The sequence below is a fragment of the Zeus faber genome (assembly GCF_960531495.2).
Source record: "Zeus faber genome assembly, chromosome: 11".
Lineage (NCBI taxonomy): Eukaryota > Metazoa > Chordata > Actinopteri > Zeiformes > Zeidae > Zeus > Zeus faber.
The window spans coordinates 21,305,432-21,327,169 of NC_137205.1; the positions used below are offsets into that span (position 1 = coordinate 21,305,432).

Here is a 21,738-nt window from a genome sequence, read left to right on the forward strand (position 1 = left end):
ATTCATACCAGTGCTTGTTGGTGTACCTGAAGCTTGGCTCTCTCTGCAATATCTCTAGTAGAATCTCAACAACATCTACTCGTCCCTATTCTAAGTTTGTTTCTTCTGACCCAACATCTGCCCACTTTGAGATCCCTTCGAGACTGTACATGATTTAGGGCAAGAAGTAAACTTTTCCTATTACGTAAAGGCATTGAAGAGGCCAAATTATTACACAATTACATAAGGCTTTTTTAAGCAAAGTACTGATAGGCTTCGGGAGTCCAATGGCTCCTGTGTGTTATTTGTAAGATTTGAAGAGCTCTATAGAAGTTAAGCTGGTTTTAAGGCTCTGATTGTAATGCATCTATATATTAAAATGTTCAACGGATGAACGGCAGGGAGCCTCTGCTGATAAATGACGCAGCGGCTGGTTGTCTTCACATCGCAAGAAGGTTTTTTCCCAACTTCACACTCCTCTGGTGGCGTCTGGAAAGGCAATCAAAGAAAACTCAGATCAGAGTCTCCTTTTGTTCCTTGAACCTCAAAATGACAGAGAACGTCCTTTGTTGACTGACACCGTGAGGCCTCATGCAAGAACGTTCACATTTTCTTGATCCAAACTTTCTGGTGCTTCCTCCATGGACAAAAAAAAAGACGTATACTGTAAGCCTATAAGGTGTGTCATCCCACTTGAGAAGCCTTTCATGAACCAAGATAAAAAAGAAAGAACTTACAAGTTTGCAGATCAAAGTCCTGCTTTCAGAGATACGCGAGCAAGAGCATATCATCTTATAAGCTCCAGTGAAATTAAGGGACCTGCAAAAGCCGCGGTATGACCAGGAAAGGACAAGGAAAAACAATCACTTGCTGTTCACACAGCGACACCTGACATTCACATCATCACTGATATAAATAAATAAAATAAAATAAATGGTTTCAGATGGAATTGGGTTAGGGTTAGGGTTAGGGTAAATCTATAAGATGTTCTATAAATAAATAGAACATCTTGTCAAAGTGAATAGTATTAAGCCTGAAGCTGCTCCCAAGTGTAAATATAAAATATGGCTACAATGGGCATGTGAGTGTCAGAAAGGACCATGGAGCAATGGAAGAAGGTGGCCTGGTCTGATGATGCGTGTGCGTCGTTTACCCGGGGAAGAGACGGAACCAGGATGCACTATGGAAAGAAAGCAAGCCGGCGGAGGCAGTGTGATGCTCTGGGCAATGTTCTGCTGGGAAACCTTGGGTCCTGGCATTCATGTGGAGGCTACTTTGACATGTACCACCTTCCTAAACATTGTTGCAGACCAAATACTGTACACCCCTCCATGGCAACGGTATTTCCTGATGGCAGTGGCCTCTTTCAGCAGGATAATGTGCCCTGCCACACTGCAAAAAATGTTCAGGAATGGTTTGAGGAACATGACAAAGAGTTTGAGGTGTTGACTTGGCCTCCAGATTCCCCAGTTCTCAATCCGATCGAGCAACGGTGGGATGTGCTGGAACAACAAGCCTGATCCATGGGGGGCCCACCTCACAACTTATAGGATTTACAGGCTCTGCTGCTAACATCTTGGTGCCAGATTTCACAGGACACCTTCAGAGGTCTTGTGGAACCCTATCTATCTATCTATCTATCTATCTATCTATCTATCTATCTATCTATCTATGTTTTCAACAAATGAAGAGCGTGACACCCTAATTCAGTGTGCTTATTTGTTCCCTAATCACTATAGCGTTTCAGTGGCGTCCAGTGCCTCTGCAGCGTCCTCGTTCAGCACGGAGCAGCGCGTCGCCAGCTGTGTCAACGCTCCTCCACCTGATTTTCGGCCTTTCAAAGACCCGTCATACACACTACCGCAGCATGCGTGTGTGTGTGAGTGTGTATGTGTGTGTGTGTGTGTGTGTGTGTGTGTGTAAGCAGTTAAACACCACCATCAAACAGGATCTTCCGTTGATCGCTCATACATCATGGAGTCAAATTCATACGCTCAAGCTGAGTTCCACATCTGAAGATTTTAAAACCAACAGGTCGAGAAGCATTTCGACTAATCAATGTTCCTTGTAAATACTTAATGCGCTTTAAACATTTGCATTCATTCCTAAAACAAAATATATTTCATTTGTAGATTTCTAGGAATTGCCTGCAGACCGAGGGTCAGATGTGTACACACCAAGCTGTGATACTCTTGACATGTTCGCTAGAACAATGTTTGCTTCGAGGTCTTCCTGGAAGTCTTAATGCAGTACACCTCCACCACACCCGTTAGAAAAACATGATCAATAATATTTTCTTTCTATGTTGTTGTGAATACCCTGCAGCTGATGCAGTATTCTAGGTGACATTACTCACGACCTCCACGCATCCACGGCGTCCCGACTTCCAGCTGTTGTGCAGCCAGTAATTACGGAAAAGTAATAACAGTAATTAGCGTCCACCTCTTGAAGGTACCAATTGTCTCAGGAATATAATTGAGGTTGTAGAGAAAAGGCTCCGTGTTGTGATTAGACTGCGAGGGGAGTTGGCCGAGTACCAAGATCCGCTCATCTCATCTGGTTAACGCAAGTGGTGCGGTGGAAACTCTAGCTTTTCCGAAAACACTTCTCTGTTTATTTGGATTTTCCATCTCGTACGATGCCGCAAGAGATGTGGGAAGTCGTGATGTTTTGATTTTCAAGGCAGGTTATTAAATAAAAAATAAAAGAAAAAAGAAAAACAACAAAAAAAAAAACATGATCACTGACACTGTATCCCATTACATTATACAATGATAATTAGATTAAAACTATGTAGCCAAATTCTTTGAGTTACTCAAGGTTATGTTCAAGATTTGTCATAGAAACGTGGAAGGTTTCAGCTAAAAAACGATTCACTACATCTTCAAAATCTCCATTTTACGGCATTTATACGGACATATTGGATTTTGGTGGCCATATTGGTGCCAGTATTGATCTCCTTGCAATCAGATAAATAAATAAAAGAATTGTCTGTATAAATAAAGGGTTACTTAAGTTACCTAGTAACAATAAAACTCCCTATATTATACATGTCTCCAGTTATGGGTGCACGAACCTCAAATAACTGATATACTGTAATTGGAAGCAGGGCTGTGCAATATGGCCAAATCTTCTATCCAGATATAGGTCATTTCATGTCTCGGTAACGATATATTGCGATATAGCAGGTTTTCTGTATGTTAAATTAATAAATATATTATATTAAAAAAGAAATACACATGGCAAAGCCTCTTTGTGAAGCGGCGCAGCATGAGAAACCGCTTTTCGGGGCTCTCAAATTCACAGGAGAGGCGAAAAAAGCGACATCAATGTAAATACTGTAAATATCTAAATCCAACTAATTGGCAAAATTGAAGACGCAAACAAAAAGCTGCTTGGCTTCCGCTCGGTCGTCACCCTCACCTTATGTTGTCGTGCATTGCTCCCATGTGCAGATAACGTAAAGCACCGTGACCTAAAATGTTGCCGTAAAGCTGTTCTGCTGCTATTTTGCGACATAGCGATAGAAACGGTCTAAAAAATATATATACAATAGCCATTCCTCTATCGTCTTACGGTATACAGTATATCATTATAACGCACAGCCCTATTTGGAAGCCATATTGGATTCTGGTGGCCATATTGGATCCTGCATTTAATGCAATCAGATAGAATATCTTCTGTATGAACATGTTATTATATTCTCATATTTTCACATTTTCCATGGGTGCATGAATCTCAGATCAGTGACATTTGGAAGCTGGATTGGATTTTGTTGGCCATATTGGATTTGGGGCAAAATCTGAGTTGCCCGCCCTCGCTTGATTGCAAGAAGCAGGTCTAAGTCACTCTATGCAGAATCCACTGAGAAAATCTTGACCAATCAACAGGGTTTTCTGTCCCTGGGCCCCGTCTCCATGAAGTCACATCCTAAAGGACCGATTTTCACTTTCACCATCATTTTGTCACCTTAATTTGTCTAATTTGCTTAATTTCACATTCAACAATAAAAATAGAAAAAACTGCAGTGCCAGGTGTGCCTGCCCGGCAGTAAAATTACAGAGATCGCCGGAGGGTTACGTGTCCAATTTGAGGGGGAATTTGCAGGTAATCAAAAAACAAATGTGTTCCTAAACAGCCTTAATTTCTCATTTAGCCGAAACATGGAAGCGGGTTGTTGTGGAGCTGACCATCTGCGCTGCAAGGATGAGTGGAAGAGGAGAAAAAAAGGCTGTTTCTGGGTTTCACTGCCTTGTGTTGACAAAATGCCTTTACAAAAAGTTTATTTTTTATCCATTATCCTGTTTTCATACACATCTATTCAGACATTTTCCTGCATATTCAAAGTACCAGGGAGGCCTAGTAGTAGAGTTTCTATTGGTTGGATCTTCAATTAAAGTTATTTTTGAAAGGAGATATCTTTGCAAAGCGTTTGTTTAAAATACTCATCATAATTTAAATGTAAGCAGTAATTAAAAACTAATTACAAAGATTATATGACTAATTTAAGATGGTAAAGGTAATCGGCACCAATAATAAGGGAATACGTATCTCAAAGGAGTGCTGAGTCAGTAGTATTAATGGTTCATTGATATAATTAAATACAGAAAAACAAAACAAAGAGTGATCCAGTGTCATTTCCGAAAGCACCTGCTTGGATAATCATTAAAAAAAAAAAAAAAAAAAAAAGATATGAGCGCAGGGAACTCAAATATTGACTGGGAGTCGGTTGGCGTCACAGAGCGAGGTCACCGGCAAAACATGCCAATCAGTGAAATCACTTAGCTCGCATTCCCTCCATAAATGGCCCATCAATTTAAAGCTGTGGGGAGGGAGGGGCGGATGGAATGATAGTTGGAGGGAGGGAGGGAGGTACGGACGGAGGGAGGACTGCATTCCTGTTCAGTCATGAAGACTCTATCCCTGCTGACCCCGACACCCTTCCTCCGCGAGGCCTCCCTCCCGTGTTATGGAAACCCACAGATCGGCCGCCAGGGAGCTGTTTGACTTTCAGGCCTCGTTCCCTGTCCAGGCCCCTCTGAGCAAACAGGTCCGAAAACAAAAAAAAAAAAAAAAAAAGAGAAAAAAGAAAGAAAGAAAGAAAGCATGCGGACCCAGACAACGTCGAGGATGAGAAGCAGCCTCCTCCTCTAATCCCAGAGCGGATCAGAGGAGGCTGCTTCTCATTTGTATCATGATGCCGTGGTGTCGGGTGCCACAGTCCAGGACATGTCTGCCATGGAAACAGGGGTTCTCACTAATAGTGGCGCAGCAAAAATTGAACAGCGGCTGGTGGAACTTAGGTTTTCGCAAACTACGACTCTCTTGACAGGCAGTACAGCAAAACGTTGGTCGACTCTGATGATGGGAATGGGATGATAGAGGAAATTAATGTTTAAAAAGAGGTACATTTGGGCAAGTAGTTGGCCTGATTTCACAGGTCTCTCATTTAGGATTGATCAAGGTGGGTGCGTTTAATAATAATAATAAGAATAATATTAATAATAAGAAAAATACATTTAGTTTGTATAGCGCTCGAGAAGGAGTGATGAGAGTGCACGGAGCAGCAGCCAGAAACACACCTCCAGTAACATACCTATTTTACTTTTTTTTCCCTAGGTTTTTAATATATTTGTTATTTAGATCTTGTTGTGTGTGACCCCCGTCGCCGATTTTCCATAATTTTGAACCGATGAGGACTCTAGTGGCGCTGCTCTGAAAAAGTCGTAGACCGTTGGGTCGATAGATTTACCTGGAAGACCGGAGAGAAGAGCATTGCTGTAGTCAGTTCGGGAGAAGATTAGTGCGTGGACCAGTTATCTTGGGGTCGTCTTTTGAAAGCGATGGCTTCAGTCTGGCTTTATTTTTAAGGTGGAAAAAAGGGAGATCTTGCAAACGTGTCTGATATGGGCTTGGGATGAGTGTGACGTTGAACTTGACTCCGGGGTTGGTGACAACAGAGGAGAGGGGAACGAGTTGGCCATCGAAGGAGGGACCAATGCCGCCGCTGTTGGTGAGTTGTCGGCGGTGCCAATCAGGATTGCCTCCATCACGCCGCCGTTGAGCTGGAGGAAGTTGCTATTCATCTGGGAGTGGATGTCCTCCGCGTGTTGAGGGATGACATTGTGTTGGTGGGATTGGGTTACGTTTCAGTGTAGACCTGTGTGTCGTCAGCGTAGCACCCGAGGTTGATGTTGAGTCATCCGATGATATGTCCAAGTGGGAGTAAGTGGATTAAAAACAGGATGAGCCCGAGCACTGAGCCCTGTGGGACACCGCATGTCACTTGCAGTGTTATCGGACCTTGAACCGCCCCCAAGTGACACGTAATATCTCCAGTTGGTGAGGTACTGTGTGAACCACTTTAGGGCTGTGTCTAGGACCACGGTGTTGGTCTCGAGGCGGTGGAGGAGGATGCTGCAGTCCACGGAGTCAAATGCCGCGCTCAGACCAAGTAGGACCAGGATGCTGGGTGACCCGGTGTTGGCTGCCATCAACAGGTCGTCGACGACCTTTACCAGGGCCGTTTCCGAGCTGTGTGCAGGCCGGAAACCAGATTGGAGGGCTTCATGAAGTTGATCATCTAAACTGCAGCTCTGAGGCCACACATTCCTCTTGGACTTTGGCGAGGAACGGGAGGTGGGAAATTGGTCTGTATTTGTACGGTAGTTCTCGGTCCACATTTGGTTTCTTTAATGATGGGGTGACTGCTGCTGTTTTTTAAATAGACGGGCGCCTCTCCACTCTGAAGCGATTTGTTGATGAGCAGAACGAAGAATTGAAGGGAGTAGCTAGTGGGCTTGGATTCGGCTATGAAGGCCAAAAGTGCAGATGGCGTAACCTCTTTGAAGGTGCGCAAGGGTGGAGCCGTTGAAGAAGGGAGGACAGGTGGGCGGGGTCGCACCTTGGTCTTAAAGAAAACAGAGGAAACGGTCGCACAAACCGTTTGGGTCCTGCCTTTGACTGTCTGGTGGGTTCCAGTCGCCCGCCCCCCAGCACACAAAGAGCAAATTTGGAAACTCCTGCCCCTGTTTCTTGCCAAGATGGCTGCGAGCGCAAACCAAAACTCAAGGCTTCAAATCGTGTCTTCAGAAACCAATGAGTGAGAATGGGTACATTGACTGATGGGTTAATTTTCTCAAGTATCCAATATGAAAAGTCATTTTTAAACACTGACTTCATATGACTTGACTTGACATATTTTAATGGGAAGACACATTTAATGCACTAATCTTCATTTGTAAAGCTGGTTGTTTTTGTGAATGTAAGTAGTACTGTACTTTTTATAGGTGTTACAGACAAATGTAACAGTGTGAAACGTAAGATATGAAATACAGGTAAATATAGTGGAGTAAAGGTATAAAGTTTCAGATGACAGAACTGCAAAATCAAAGTACAAATAACTAAAACACAGCTTAAGTAGTAGGCTCAGTACCTGAGTTACTTTGCACTTGTGCCGGCGTGCCAAGCTGAGAGAACATTTCTTTGGCCCCGTCCAAGGTCGTTTCCTCGTGGAGGGTTGTTAAAGTCAAATGCACGCTGCGGTTCATTTAGGAGGCCGAGCGTGAAAAAGCCTCCCACCTCCCGCTGGGGGGATGATTATCAAAAAAGGATTTTGCTGAAGTTTACGTAATGGGAAGATAGGCAGGCGGGGAGATGTTTGATCCATCGGTCTCAGCTGCGCTCTCAACATGCCTTGGAGATGAAGTGGCTGATTTACAAGTGGATCAGATTCATTTATACAACTTCACCGAAGCGCGAATAAAGTTATGTGTAAAAAAAAAAAGAAGCTAATTTTGCCCTTCGGACAGGAGTGCCAGGACTGAGCTATGTGTTTATTTCATAGAGCTTCTCTGTGAATATTATGATTTCACCGCGCAGAGTATTTTGGAAGGCCCGTGGGACGTGAAGTCACAGGAAAACCACAGCCAAGACGCACAGCGCAGTGTGTGTTCCTACACAGGAAACATCTAATTACGCCACATTAGGAAAGGAAGGTACAGTGAACATTTACCTCCTTGGGAGTCTTTCCTAGATGTTTCCGTGTGTGACTGGGCTGGTTTTGTGAATCCTCCCAAAAATAAAAGAGGGAACCAAGATAAATTACACATAGTACTGTATTTGACAGCAGCCGAATAAATACTCGGACCTTTGATTGAAGTAAAAATACTAAAACCCTGACTCAAAACCACTCCAGTAAAAGTCCTATTTCCGGCCCAAAAGTGCCACACTGACTTTTCTACCTAAGTAAAAGTACAGGAGTACTTGCTCTTGAATGTACTTAAAGCATCAAAAGTAATTGTCATCTCGAGTGTCCTGATATAACAGCGTCTATAATACAACACAAAGGGCTACTGGAGCTTTAAAGTAAAAGACTGAAACACAAACTTCAAAAGTGAACTTTACCGTGCCTTCCCATCGCTGACACTGTATCCGCCCGTCGTGTAATGTCATACAGATCTCACACCGTTCTAAACATATTAGGGCTCTTTTAACACAAAGCAATTTTTCGACAAATAAGGATTAAACAAAACAACGAATTTATCAACTCCAATGCAAAACATTTGATTAATTCTCGCTCTGTGGGGGTGAATGTTGAACGTTTCCTCTCGTCATCACATACACAGCAGATCAAAGTGAGGAGTCTCTATAGTGTCTTCAATTCATACCGCTGCTGCTATACTGTCCTTCCAATAAAAGTCGCAATAGGCCCCGTAGTTAAACTTCTTTCCTAATTAGCATTTCTAAAAATAAACCCATTGTTGCGTGTTCCCTCTCTACTGTACTGTACATTATCTGCTTCTTGCCTTGAACTATATGGCTTAGAGAAATCCAGAGCTCCAGGCGGATAAAGTACAGCATGGTACTTTATTATTTGTCTTATTGCAATCCTTTTCAGGGGCAGAGAGAGGTGGAGGGAGAGAGAGAGAGAGAGCCTGAAGGTCCCTAGATTGGAGACCCCCCGCCACACACACACACACACACACACACAGCAAATTCCACAGTACAGACTTCCACTAAATCAGATCCTTTCTGTTCCAGTGTACTGCACTGTACAGCAAGTTCTGAACATAGAGCTAGTGGATATAGAAGAACTTACCATGATTATTATGAAGAAATCTAAACTTTATACCATTATGTTTATCTTATATATATATATGACTATTTTAGTTTTATAGTTTTTGGTTATTGTATATACAATTAAATTTTCATTTCCTTTTTACTTCACCTTTTTATTCTATTTTATCTTTAAAATGATTGTATTGTATTCTATTTTCTGTATGCTATTTTATTCTATAATTATATATATTATATATATTCTTTAATTCCCCATTTTTTCAGACTCAGGCTTTTTTTACGCTAATGGTCTGCAGTGCAACACACCAAACCTCACCAGAACGAATTCCTTTGTATAATAGCAGAATAAACTGATTCTGATTCTATACTCTATTTCACCAATGCTGCTCATCAATTCAAAGCCCTGTGTTAAATTATCCAAAAGGGGAATTACGCAGGTGAAAAGGCGAAGATGCAAAAGTATCAAAGTCCGACTGAAGTGCAGTACTGGGTTCCTGTACAAGAGCATCCAGCCACACGGCGCAATCTGAGCTCTTTGGTTTGCTCCTGCTCAGCACAGTGAAATGAAAACTCCCAGTGTGCACGCTCCACATATCAGCCTCAGTCTAGGTCACATACGCGCGTGCACACACACACACACACACACACACACACACACACACACACGATCTGGAGACTGTCTGTGCCACCACACGCAGGCACGCACGCACGCACGCATACACACACACACACACACACACACACACACACACACACACACACAGAGGTTCTTGGGTTGTGAAGTCGTGCTGGACGTTAACTCCGGTGCCGTTTATTGTCTCTGTTTATTGGTGGGAGAGCTGTGATATGATTTCCCATCTGAATTAATTACAAGAAGATATTACCTAAAATGTCTCAGGATATGAGCCTGGATAGATAGAGCGATAGAGAGACAGAGAGATGGACAGAGAGATAGAGGGATAGAGATCGATCAGGTGGTCAGCTTGCCTGGTGTCGGGAAGTGAAAATGAGAGAGATTGAACTCATGATGCCGAGTTCAGGCTACGTGATTCTGGGCCGATTTTCCGCTCGCCGACGGGTTTCAGGAGATCGCCGAGCGAAGACCCAGATCGGAGGAAAATCGTCGCGCGCTCACATGTGCGACGAGCGTGTGGTGTGAACGGCTCACGGTGATGATCTGACGGCGGCGGGATAACAAGCAGGTTTAATATCTGGTCGCGTCGCAACGAGCTACAGCCAATGAGAGCAGACACGGGGTGGGGTGGGGTGGGGTGGGGGGAGGGACGGGGAGACGGGAGTGCAGCGGCGCAGCAGCCAGAAACACACAACATACCTATTCTCCTCTCTTGGTTTTCAATAGATCTCTTATTTAAATTCAGCTTTTATTCGTTTTCTTTTTTTTTGTAGTGATCAAGAATATATTGATCCTATCCCGCACATGGTATGGCATCATTTCCGGTGTCACTTCTCACGTGTCTTTCGTTGACAAGACGTAGTTCGACAGACTCCCCTGGTATTTCCTCCTGGTGAAAGACCTTGTAATGTGTGACCCCTGGCTAAAAGAGGTGGAATGGTATGTTCAATATTTAAGATGTTGTGATACACACACACCATCATCATGACGGTGAACCCAGGTCCGTAATGAAGTCCGTGTGAGGTGAGTAGCAGCACAGTGCCTGTATTGTGCGACGCTGGCCTGTCTGTGGGTGCCGAAACAAAGGGGCTGCAGTGGAGGAACGCCGGCCCGTCCCCAGGTGACCCCCCGGTCCCCCCCAGTCTGAGCCAGCAAAACCTCATTGCCATCGGGTGGAGGAGCAGTGAACCCACACGGTGCACGCCACGCTCTTGTAATTACCCCCAGGAAGAGCGTGGGTGCACTAATTGACAATTACGCCAAATGAGGCAAGACCTGTGACACAAGCACACACTTTTCTTTTTTTCTTTTTTTTTTTAACATTCCTCTCCGCTCTGAGCACTTACTTTATAGGCCTCACCGCCGTGTCAAGGTGAGGTTTATGGTAAACACTGTGTGATTATATTGATTATGCAGGATGATCTCTCAGCAGTGGCCGCACACTGTTCTTATTATGTAGTTATACACTAGAGGTGAAATAAAGATAACCTCGCTCACCCACACGTACTGCTCAACTGAGCCCACCCAAAAAATAAATAAATCACATGTAAATTATCTTTCTTTAATAAACTGCTGTGTTGATTGTGTGGGTGGAGTGCAAAACTGGGCTGCACAAATCTAACCTTGTTGACAAAAAAAGTAAAATCCACCTTTGTCAGTGACATATAGTGAATATATATACTTTATATATTTAACACAAATCATTCCAAATATTCGAATATATTATAATAACTAATATTTAAAATAATAACTGAAAAAAGTAGAGAAATTATATATATATATATATATATATATATGTATATATGAATTTCCCTCCAGTGATTAATGAAGAGTTGTTTTATATTAACTCAAAATATTAAATATATCACATTTAGCTGCCGACCCCCCTGTGATTCTTTCGCGGATGCCTTTGGTGCCCGCGGACCCCACTTTGGGGAACCGAGTAAAAGACTACCTGGTGATTATTGCGTGCACCTGCCCCACTTTGCAGCCCAATTCAAGCCCCTACCTTGAACAACAACATGACTTTTCAGGAACAATTTCACTTAGGCTGTCACACCCGAGGGTTACCTTGAAGTCCACGGACAGGTTCGGGGTGTACTCCAGGGTCCACAGAGCCCGGACCAACGACGCCAGGTGCTCGGTGACCTCTCCGCGGGACACCCTCACCTGGGTCCCTCCTCCTCCTCCTCCTCCTCCTTCCTCCAGCACCAGGTCCATCTTGTACCGCTCCAGCCCCAGGTACTCGGCCAGCAGGTCGGTGTTGCTCAGACACTGCACCACGGCGTTCATGAAGCAGGTGTTGCCGTGGTTCTTCAGCCCCAGCACCCCGGGGGTCCTGTCCCCGTAGAACCAGGAGAGCTTCTCCCTCACGGAGCAGGAGGAGGCGGCGGCGAGGGCGGTGCACGCCTTCTGGTTCTGGACCGGGTGATGGTGGTGGTGGTGGTGGTGATGATCCAGGTCCTGGCTCTGGTTCTGGTTCTGGTTCTGGATGGTGGTCGTAATCCCTGAGTTGGCGCCGAGCGTGCACGGCGCGCGGCCGTCCCGAAAGCCGCCGTCGTCGTCCTCCGGGTCCCTGGCGGCCGGGCCGACGTCGCCGAAGTGGGTGAAAGTTCCCAAACTCCTGATGATCCTGCTCACGAAGCCCCCCACGGAGAGCAGCGACTTTTTGCGGAAGATCTTCCCGGGAGGCTTCTGCTTCTTCTCCCTGCGCTTCGCGTTCCCACCGGACGCGTCCTGGTTCAAGTTGAGCCGGGTCCCCTCCATGGTGGAGGACCGCTCTCCTCCGCTCTCCCTACTCCGCTATTGAAAACGATCCGGAGCGCGTCGTCTGGCGCGCCCGCCCGCGGAAAGGCGCACGGCGGCGGCGGCGGCGGCGCTCCGCTGCGTCCAGCTCAACCCGCGCAGCTCGCACATCCCCGCACTTCCCCCCCCCCCCGGTCCACCTCCTTCTGCTCCGAGCCCCGGTCCGCGGCCCCGATCCCGGTCGCGCCGCGCGGGGCGTGACGTGACGTCGCGCCGCGCACGCGTCGCCGTGTCCGCTTCGCAGCCGGGGGTCGCGGCGGGAGCGCGCGTCCCGCCCGGCCGAGGAGGGGGACCCCCTCCTCCCGGATAACACTGCTCGTATCCTATCCCGCAGAGATGTCGTATCACCACGTCGCACAGAAATGGATAAACATTAAAAAAAATATATATATATATACATTCCGAAACAAACCAATGGATGAACAATAAATAATGACAAATTAAATCGTACATTGTTTTAAAAAATGAAAAGGGTAGGTGGGGCCTGCAGGGGCCTGCAATTATTTTGTTTTTAAAAAATGGCGGGGTCCCCCTCTGAGATGGGCCATGATCAAGAAGCGAACGTTTCCGTTTTGAATTAAGGCTCATAAAGCGTTCAATAAAGTGCCGTAACATGGTCAGTAACCTCTACATTTGAATGCGGAGCGTCTGAGAGCAGTGTTTAAACCGTCTAAAAACCGTCTAGAAACCGCCCAATCCATCTAAAACCATGCTGAACCCAAACGTGTATTGCCAGAAAACCGATTAAACATAGACTTTTGCAACCAGGCCACAAGTAAAGTAGGACAACGTGGAACCCTCAAACTATTATGACGTGCAATGTTTCCAAACTTGGTGCCGACGTCAGCAGCAACAATAAGGCCAATACGAGAATAAACACTGAAAAGACATAGACATTTAAAAACTATAATGTTACAGTTTGTGGCATACGATGAACATCTCTCTCTCTCTCTCTCTCTCTCGCTCTCTCTCTCCGACGTCCATGTGCAGAAACACACTGACAGCTGGAGAAAATGTATTTTACATCAGTACGCTACACTCAAAACAGGCGTTAGGTATAAAAATCACCTTATCTTGACGTGGAATTTTAACTTGACGTCTTTCAAGAGCATCAGGTGGAATACTGTGTACAGTCAATGCCAGGTCGATTGATTAGTAAATGGATAAATCCAATCTCTCCGGCAACCGCTGGGCGGGATTGAAAGTTGTTATGTACAGTATACACAGTATATTATAAGGTTGCTGGGGAGAAGCTGCGTGGCCCTATTTACGGCAATATCGTGCCAGTGACAAATACAGCGAGCAGGCTGTAGGCTTGGCTGCTTTTCTTTGAGTAGGGTAAAACCGAATGGTCATTTCCCACCGTAACCCTTGCACCACCTGTAGCGATGGCCGCCATGTTTTTAATCTGCGGATCGTTCTGGTCTCGAAAGGCATCTATGGCACGCGTTATCCCATTAGCATCAGCATCAATGAGCTCAGCAAGTCCAAGATTGGGGCCGACGAATTTGCTTATTCTGAGTGGTATTTCACACACGGGCGAAGGAGTTTGTTCTCTGATAAGTGTTGTCGTCCAGATCGAGGGAACAATGGGACTCGCCCATGAGCCGTGCACTTTGTCACGTGCGTTTTAAAATGTCCCCGTCTCATCTTGTAAGACATCAGACGCGTCGTCCACCGCGTTGAATGGAGTGTGACAGGCAACGTAGGTCTCCGTCCTGATTCCACGGTGTTCCCGGTCGTCTTTCATTGTACGTTGCCCAGCGGTCGCCACCGGTACAGCGACGCTCTGGACGCTCGGTGCACAGCGGGCCGTGTTTCTTTCTGCGCATTCTTTCAAGTCGCTTAGTTTAGGCGAGAGCGGCTCGACCACGCCGTCACACCTGATGACAGGCCGAGTCAGCAGATCAAACGCATTGAAGAGGCGGCCCTCCCTTGCCCCTAAATGCTATTGGCCAGGGTGGCCATTTCCCGTCCCTAATTACGAATGCAAATGCCCATTCCAAATGGGAATTCTGGATCCGCAACTGCACTCTGTATCTGATGGATCCGCCCTTTGAAGCAAATGCAATACCAAAGTAAAGATTTGAAAAATCGCAAAATTTAAATCCGATTCATTTGTAAATTAATCATTAAATACTATTAAATTGAGCAATACATCAACGGATCATTTCAGAAAAAAAATCTTATTTTGTAAAAAAAAACAAAACATTGAATACCTTTAGATATTTTGCCATCAATTGATTTCCCCTTTAATATGTGCATGAGAGGCATGTCAGTCACAGCCTTGTGGGTGGTCCCATGAGGGCACAAGCGCATGCATTGCGGGGGTAACTCATCATCAGAGCCACCACCCACCGGAGACAAGCGCCTGGTAGCTTTATCATATTTTAATAATCGCTGACTTACACTTTTGCATCTAAACCGCCTTTATCTCCGGTGACTGACGGAGCCATCAATCTCGAGGAGGTTCATACCGTGGTAAACGGTGGTGGTTAAAAACCCATCTGCTCAGACAGGCATGTGTTGTTTTTTTTATGCTTTAACTCGTGTTTTATGTCTTGTTTTACGCTGGTGTGTTTTATCTGTTGTTTGCCTTTGTTTTATTTCGTTGATTGTGGAGCACTTCGTGACTGGTATCTGTGAAAGGTGCTATATAAATGAAGTTCACTTACTTACAGTACTTACTTACTGACTAAACTCAGCGTTTTCGACATTTTCCCCCGGTACACATGGTGTGAAGTACCCTATATAAAACATTTTATGTAACAAGATGAAGACGACGAGAGGCTCTCTGAGGCATCTACCGAGAGGCCTGTAGAAGTTCACCCGAAGAGACGGGAACTCAACATTAAAATGGTAATCCATAAAAATATTTAGCGAAAAAAAAAAAATCCCAAATTTGATACTTTATTTCATTTCCACTCCATAAGAAACAGCCGTTCCATGTATTTGCATCACGAGTGTGGTCCTCTACATGCCGGTGCCGCCCTTTGGCGGCGGGGTCCACCTTCCCCGACGAGAATGCAAAGAATTGAATCTCTGCGGAGGCTAAATACAGTGTTTGCTTTAAAGCATAAAAATCCTAATGGATCATTTCTTAAAATGTCGGTTGCCATCATTTCCTAACACAACCCTGCTGAATCCTTTGAATTATTGATGCGATGGGTATTATTTTAAAATGAAAAGAATTAACTATATTAAAAATTGTGAACTGTGTGAAATATGAATGAAAAATTTAAAACTGGATTTTACTCACGTCAACCACCTGTAATTATTGTGTTTACGTACTGAGGCGTTATATTTTCCTCATCGGCATCAGTATATCAGATGAATATATCCTGGGCGATGCCCTGTTCGGAAAAAAACAACAACATTGTTGTTATGCAAATGTACAGTATGCATCCTTTGATTGTGGGCATTGTCATATATTGATCATATTTTCAATTTGTGCGCAATTCTGCAATTATTAGTCCATGTGTAAAACCCAGTATTGAAACCTCCTCACTGACATTGACACCACTGACATCAGTCAAAACCTTCCAAAATAAGGAGCCAAATAGCTCCACATGTTGAATGTGCAGATATTTTTTCCTTACTTGAGAATCGGCCTCGATCCAGCCTCCGCTGCTCCAACGGTTCAATAAACACTTTTATTAGCCCAGAAAAGGCCAAAACCTGCAATGGGTGTTACTGTCCTGGCGTACAGCTATTACTCCTGGTCTGTGAAGGGCGGGGCTTCTTCACCGCTCATGACATAATTATGATGGATCACATCGGTCCGTATTACTTTACGGTTTGCACTCAACGTTACTGATTTAAAGCTTTCTGACTGATTGTTTTATATTCCCCATCACTAATACTGCCATGAGTGAGTGGGTGAGTGTGAGTGTGTGCGTGTGTAATAAGCTCTTTGTCACCGATTTCCGCCTCGTCGATGACTGAAGACCGTAGGGTTTGGAGGGTTTGATCTGTGGAAGCTCCACGGTCACTGACACATGAAAGACGACGGTCCACGGAGGAGGATAGGGGACAGAGAGTGGCTAGACGGGTAGAATATAGAGTGGACAGGCGGATGCCGTAGATGACGGAGAGATGGAGACTGGCGACTGGGTGTAGCACGCCACGAAAAATAACACCCTGCAGTGTCAGTCGGAGGACTTGCAGAGAGCCATGAAAACCACATAACAATCATGTTATGACACCAGGTATTACATGGGTAACAACACGGCAATTAACCACATCATTACAGTCCTCATAGGCCCTCCCCCTTTTCGGGGATGTAAAGTTGTAGCACCCGAGTCGTTTATTTGCTATTTGTACTTGGGTATTTTTATTTCCAGCAACTCTCACTTTTACTGCACTAAATATACAGTATATGTGAATATATTGCATTCTCCCTTAGATCATTCATGACTTGTTATATATTTGCCTTGTTGCTTTAGCCTTACGGATCTGGATTTATAGTTAAAGTTCACTTTTACTTTTGATACTTTGATAGTACATTCAAAACCAGATACCTTTGACATATACATTTACTGTATATATTATTATTATTATTATTATCATTATTATTATTATTATTATTATTAATAATAATAATTATTATTATTTTTTTAATAATAACAGCTTTCAAGTCATATCCTGGTCAGGTATCTTATGCTTACGGCCACTTTTTACACCACCGCCCATTTCGACAGTCAACATATTGTCCGACATGACAAGACAGCCAGCTTTAAAGAAATGCACTCAGCAATCCATCCCACCTTGGCAAATGAAACATGGCCGAGCGCAACATTGGAACAGGCAATCAATGATAAGACTTTGTAATCTATGCAAATCCAGTTTTTCCAAAATCTTTCCGGCTTTACAGACCGCTCTCTGCAGATCTGAGAGACATCGGCAACGGAATATATCTTCAAAAATATGATTATTTCATACATTAAACTCCTGCTTTGATTTAAATTCCGATTGACTCTTGCATCCATTCCCGAGCGTCGCGCGCCAGTTAACGACTCATTGCCGCGCCGTGTGAATAGCCGGTAATCATCCGCTGGTTTTCCGGTTGTGCATCTCCGGCTTTGGCCTCCTGCTGCCATCGCTGGGTTTTTGAAGGTATTTTTAGAGCAGCCTCTCTCTTTTTAAAACACAGGTGTCTTTGTACCGCGCTCCTCTCTGCTCGCTGGAGAAGTTAATTACCAAACGCTGCGCGGAGAGAGGGGCCGCCTGCACCTTCCTCAGCCCCGCGTAATTGAACGCTCTGCTCAGCACAAAAAGAGCAGCACCATCACCAGGCGCAGCAAAGACAATGTGGCAGTAGACTCCGTGGGAGAAATCACATCAATATACCTTTTACTGGCGTAGATGGGATCTGATACTGGTGGAGTTGGGGCGTGATATTGCTGGAGGTGGGACCCCGATAATGGTGGAGATGGGACCCCGATACTGCTGGAGATGGGACCTGATAGGACCTGATAGTGGTGGAGATGGGACACCGATACTGGTGGAGATGGGACACCGATACTGGTGCAGCTCCATTCAAAAGCTCCATTTACTAAAGCTCCATTTACATATTTCTTTCCATTCGGCGTTTGAGCGCTGCACTGTCTCTAATGTGACGCAATCTATAGTAAGAACAACAGCCTATACAGTGCGGCATCGTCCCCGATAAAAAGCCCATCTATGAGACAGATGCGGCGCAGAGAACTAGACCGCCCGTGTGCGTCGCCTTTCCCAGGCCTTATAAATGGGGAGAGCGCGGTCGGTTGCCAGGGAGGCTTTCTGCGCGGCGACAGGAGAGTCATCGTCCAAGACGAAGTGGACAACAGGGACCATCTGGTCGCCTGAGTCACAGCGACGGCGTCTGCGGCAGAAACAAGCACCCGCCGAGCCGGGGGGATCCGGCGCTAGAGTGTGACATAACAGTCGCACATCTGGCTGGAAGAGAAACAAACACACACACACACGATATACTGTATATCCCATTGTTTGTTCTATGAGTCTTGAGCACCTCCCTCTCCATCCCGCAGAACCAAACAGTGTTGGACCATCTGAGTCAGGACCAAAACGCCCCCATAACCAAACCAAAACAGACATCATGGAAATAAATGGGAAAACAAGGGCAAAAAGGAAATTACCTCATTGTTGTAAAGAGGCGCCAAAAAACAAATAAAAAAAAAATTACAAGACCAAAGAATCAAACAAGGAAAAGGAAATTCTTTTTTAACTTGATTATTACATTTTTTTCGGGATGTGAATGAGCGGAACAGACGGGGTCGCGTGGGCGAGTTCTGGCTTCCAAAAGGTGCCAGATGATGCACCAAACACCAACCGGGCACGGACACGTTCACCGCCGTCGCTTTTAAAGAAGGGACGAGACTGTCAGTCCCCGGGAGGGAAATACGGGCGTTAAATAATAATAATAATAATAACACAGCATGTACGCTATCCCTCTATCCAGACAAAGTAAACATGAAGTAGCACTATTCTAACTGTTATCACAAGTACACATTACCGTAAAGCTCAGCCGGGTGTTTTTTTCATAAACATTTGAATTTACCAGACGTTTTTTTTTTTTTTTCGTTTTTTTTTTTTTGCAAACCTGGCAAGTGCCGACTTTTCAAAGCCCAAACATAAACTTCTCATTATAGTCGAGTCATTTTATCCGCCGTTTGTTTATTGCTTTTATAGGCCGGCACCAGCGGCGGATGAACGCGGTGGACGCGCCCACGGGCTCCGTAAAAGAGCCCGGCCAAGGGCCCGGCCAATGAACGCAGGACTCCCCCCAGAGAGAGAGAGAGAGAGAGACGCCCGGGAAAAAAAACTGTTCCATTTCCATGCACGTCCTTTTTTTAGCCACAACCAGACCCATTTCCACACAAACCTGATTGTTATTAACCGCAGCAGAGAACCGGACGCCGACAGCCGGCCTGCCGGTGTTTCAGGGGGCAATGAGGATTTCGACTTAGTGGTTGTTTGAGATAGCATCAACCGCTGCCCTGAGGTGTAATTATGACATCTGATCGCGCGCGCCACACACACACACACACACACACACACACACACACACACACACACACACACACACACACACACACACACACACACACACACTTTATCATAATGGATTGGGAATATTTGATTTAAAAGTGTAATCAAATTTATTAAAGCATAATTTGATTTGAATACATGTTAGTATTTGGATTTGATACATTTTCATTTTTGACATTTCCAATTCTAACGTTCATTATTTTAAACACAATTGATTTTGCGCCCCAAGCTTCAATCCTTTGGTCCCGTTCTTTTCTCCCCTCCCTTGGTCCCTCAATTAGTCATCTTAAGGGGATTTCTTACCCCTGTTGTGCGAATTACAGAGCTGTAATTCTCGTTTCGAACCCAACGACCTCAGCGCGCCTTCTACCTTGCAGGACTGCTGAGCAGCCGTCGAGGACAGGATGCCATAACTTCCACCAGCTTAACTCTGACAAAAACTCCCTTTCATAGGCCCTGAGAGCTTTTGTGATGAAGTACAGCAGTGTACTGGGCCTTTAGCGGCAAATGTCGAGCGGAGCCTCGAAAAAGCTCGGAGTCTTCCTTGACCGACACATGAACTTTGAGCTGCGTGTGAAGAAAGTGTTCCAATCCTGTTGCTTCCAACTAAAATAATATGTATGACATCGCCAAAATCCAACCTGTACTTCCCTTTTCGCGGTCCGTAAAATAAGGCGTGTTTTTTTCCGGCCTCCTCCCCCGTCTTGTTCGCTGTTCACCTCCCTGAGTCGCTCTTCCGTCTCGGCTCCAGTTGGTCCAAAAACGCGGCCGCTAGAATTTTTAACTTAGGACGCTTCATTGGTAACCAATCAACTGCAGAGTGATTTTTCTGAGCTCTTTGTGCCAGCTCCCGCTCTCTGGAAAACCCTTTTCCCTCAGTTATGAAAAAAAAAAAAAAAAATCCTTGAAGAATCCTTAAAAGATCCTTAAGAAAACTGTTAAAAACTCACCTCTACCGTCAGAACTTGGTCTTGCAATGTGTGTTTTTCCGTCTGTGCAATTGTTAATGTTTTTATATTTGTTACTTTCCAATTGAAATTGTTTTTTTTAACCAGCACCGGTTTCGAAAGGCGCTTTATAAACAAAATGTACTTACCTACATAACAAAAGAGAGGTGATTGGAGATCACCATGTTGTTTGCAGGGAGGGATGTCTGTGGGGTTACTTACTGTGCTAGGAATTCTTTCAAAGCAATAATAAAAAAAACAAAACATTAAAATCCTACTCACAAATGAGGGTTTTTTTCCAACAAGTGGACTCGTCAAGTTAACGTAAATATATTTAAAAGTAAGCACCACCACTGGTGTCACAACAAAAGTAAAAAAAAAAAAAAGCTGTAGCTCAACTCTCCCACAAATTATTTGATTTAACTAATTGTCATTGCACAGAGTACAAGTACTGAGGCAACAAAATGCTTTTTTCTCTCTCTCTCACACACACACACACACACACACACACACACACACACACACACACACACACACACACACACACACACACACACACACACACACACACACACACACACACACACACACACACACACACACACACACACACACACACACACACACACACACACACACACGGCCCTGCATGGCCTCTGAAGGCCAAGGCCTGCAGGTGGAGCAGGCGGCACCTGCAGGTTTTAAACCCCGCAGCTGCCTCTGATTGGCGCGGGGAAACTAATGAACCAATCACAGTGAAGGATCCACACAGCCAATTAAGCATGCGATCGGCCAATCATGGAACAGGAGGGTTAACAGAACACACGCAGACCCACGCATGGCGCATTACAATGTATAATGACTGTGATTATTAATAATTATTATAATTACATCTACATTTACATTTAGTCATTTAGCAGACAGAATTATGGTTCATAATTAATAATATTAACGTAATTATTTATATAACGAAGACAAATGTTTTTGGTCTGATATCTCACAATTCACTAACGTGGAATGTTAAAACATACAGTATAGGTGATATTATGATTCATTTTTATCATGTAAAGCTCCTGATAAGCGTCATGATAAATTCTTCTATCTTGCCCGGGTCTTCATCGCAGACAGGAAGCAGTGATTCTAACCTATCAGTTAAAAAACCATACCAATAGTATATCCACACGGAGCCCATCAAGACTGTGCTCTGAGAGGTCCGGTTATCCAGAGGTGGGAAAGAAGAACTCC

At 44.7% G+C, this 21,738-nt stretch overlaps 1 protein-coding gene across 1 annotated transcript in view; it reads right to left on the reverse strand.

Moving 5' to 3' along the window:
* Positions 1–12,457, reverse strand: part of LOC307237339 (ubiquitin carboxyl-terminal hydrolase 43-like) — a gene marked incomplete at both ends in the record, with an annotated part of 97,619 nt that extends 85,162 nt beyond the window's left edge. Inside the window, one exon of the mRNA XM_080010052.1 lies at positions 11,762–12,457. Coding sequence (XP_079866178.1) covers positions 11,762–12,457 — 696 coding nt within the window. The remainder of the gene's footprint in view (positions 1–11,761) is intronic.
* Between the last annotated feature and the right edge of the window lie 9,281 nt (positions 12,458–21,738).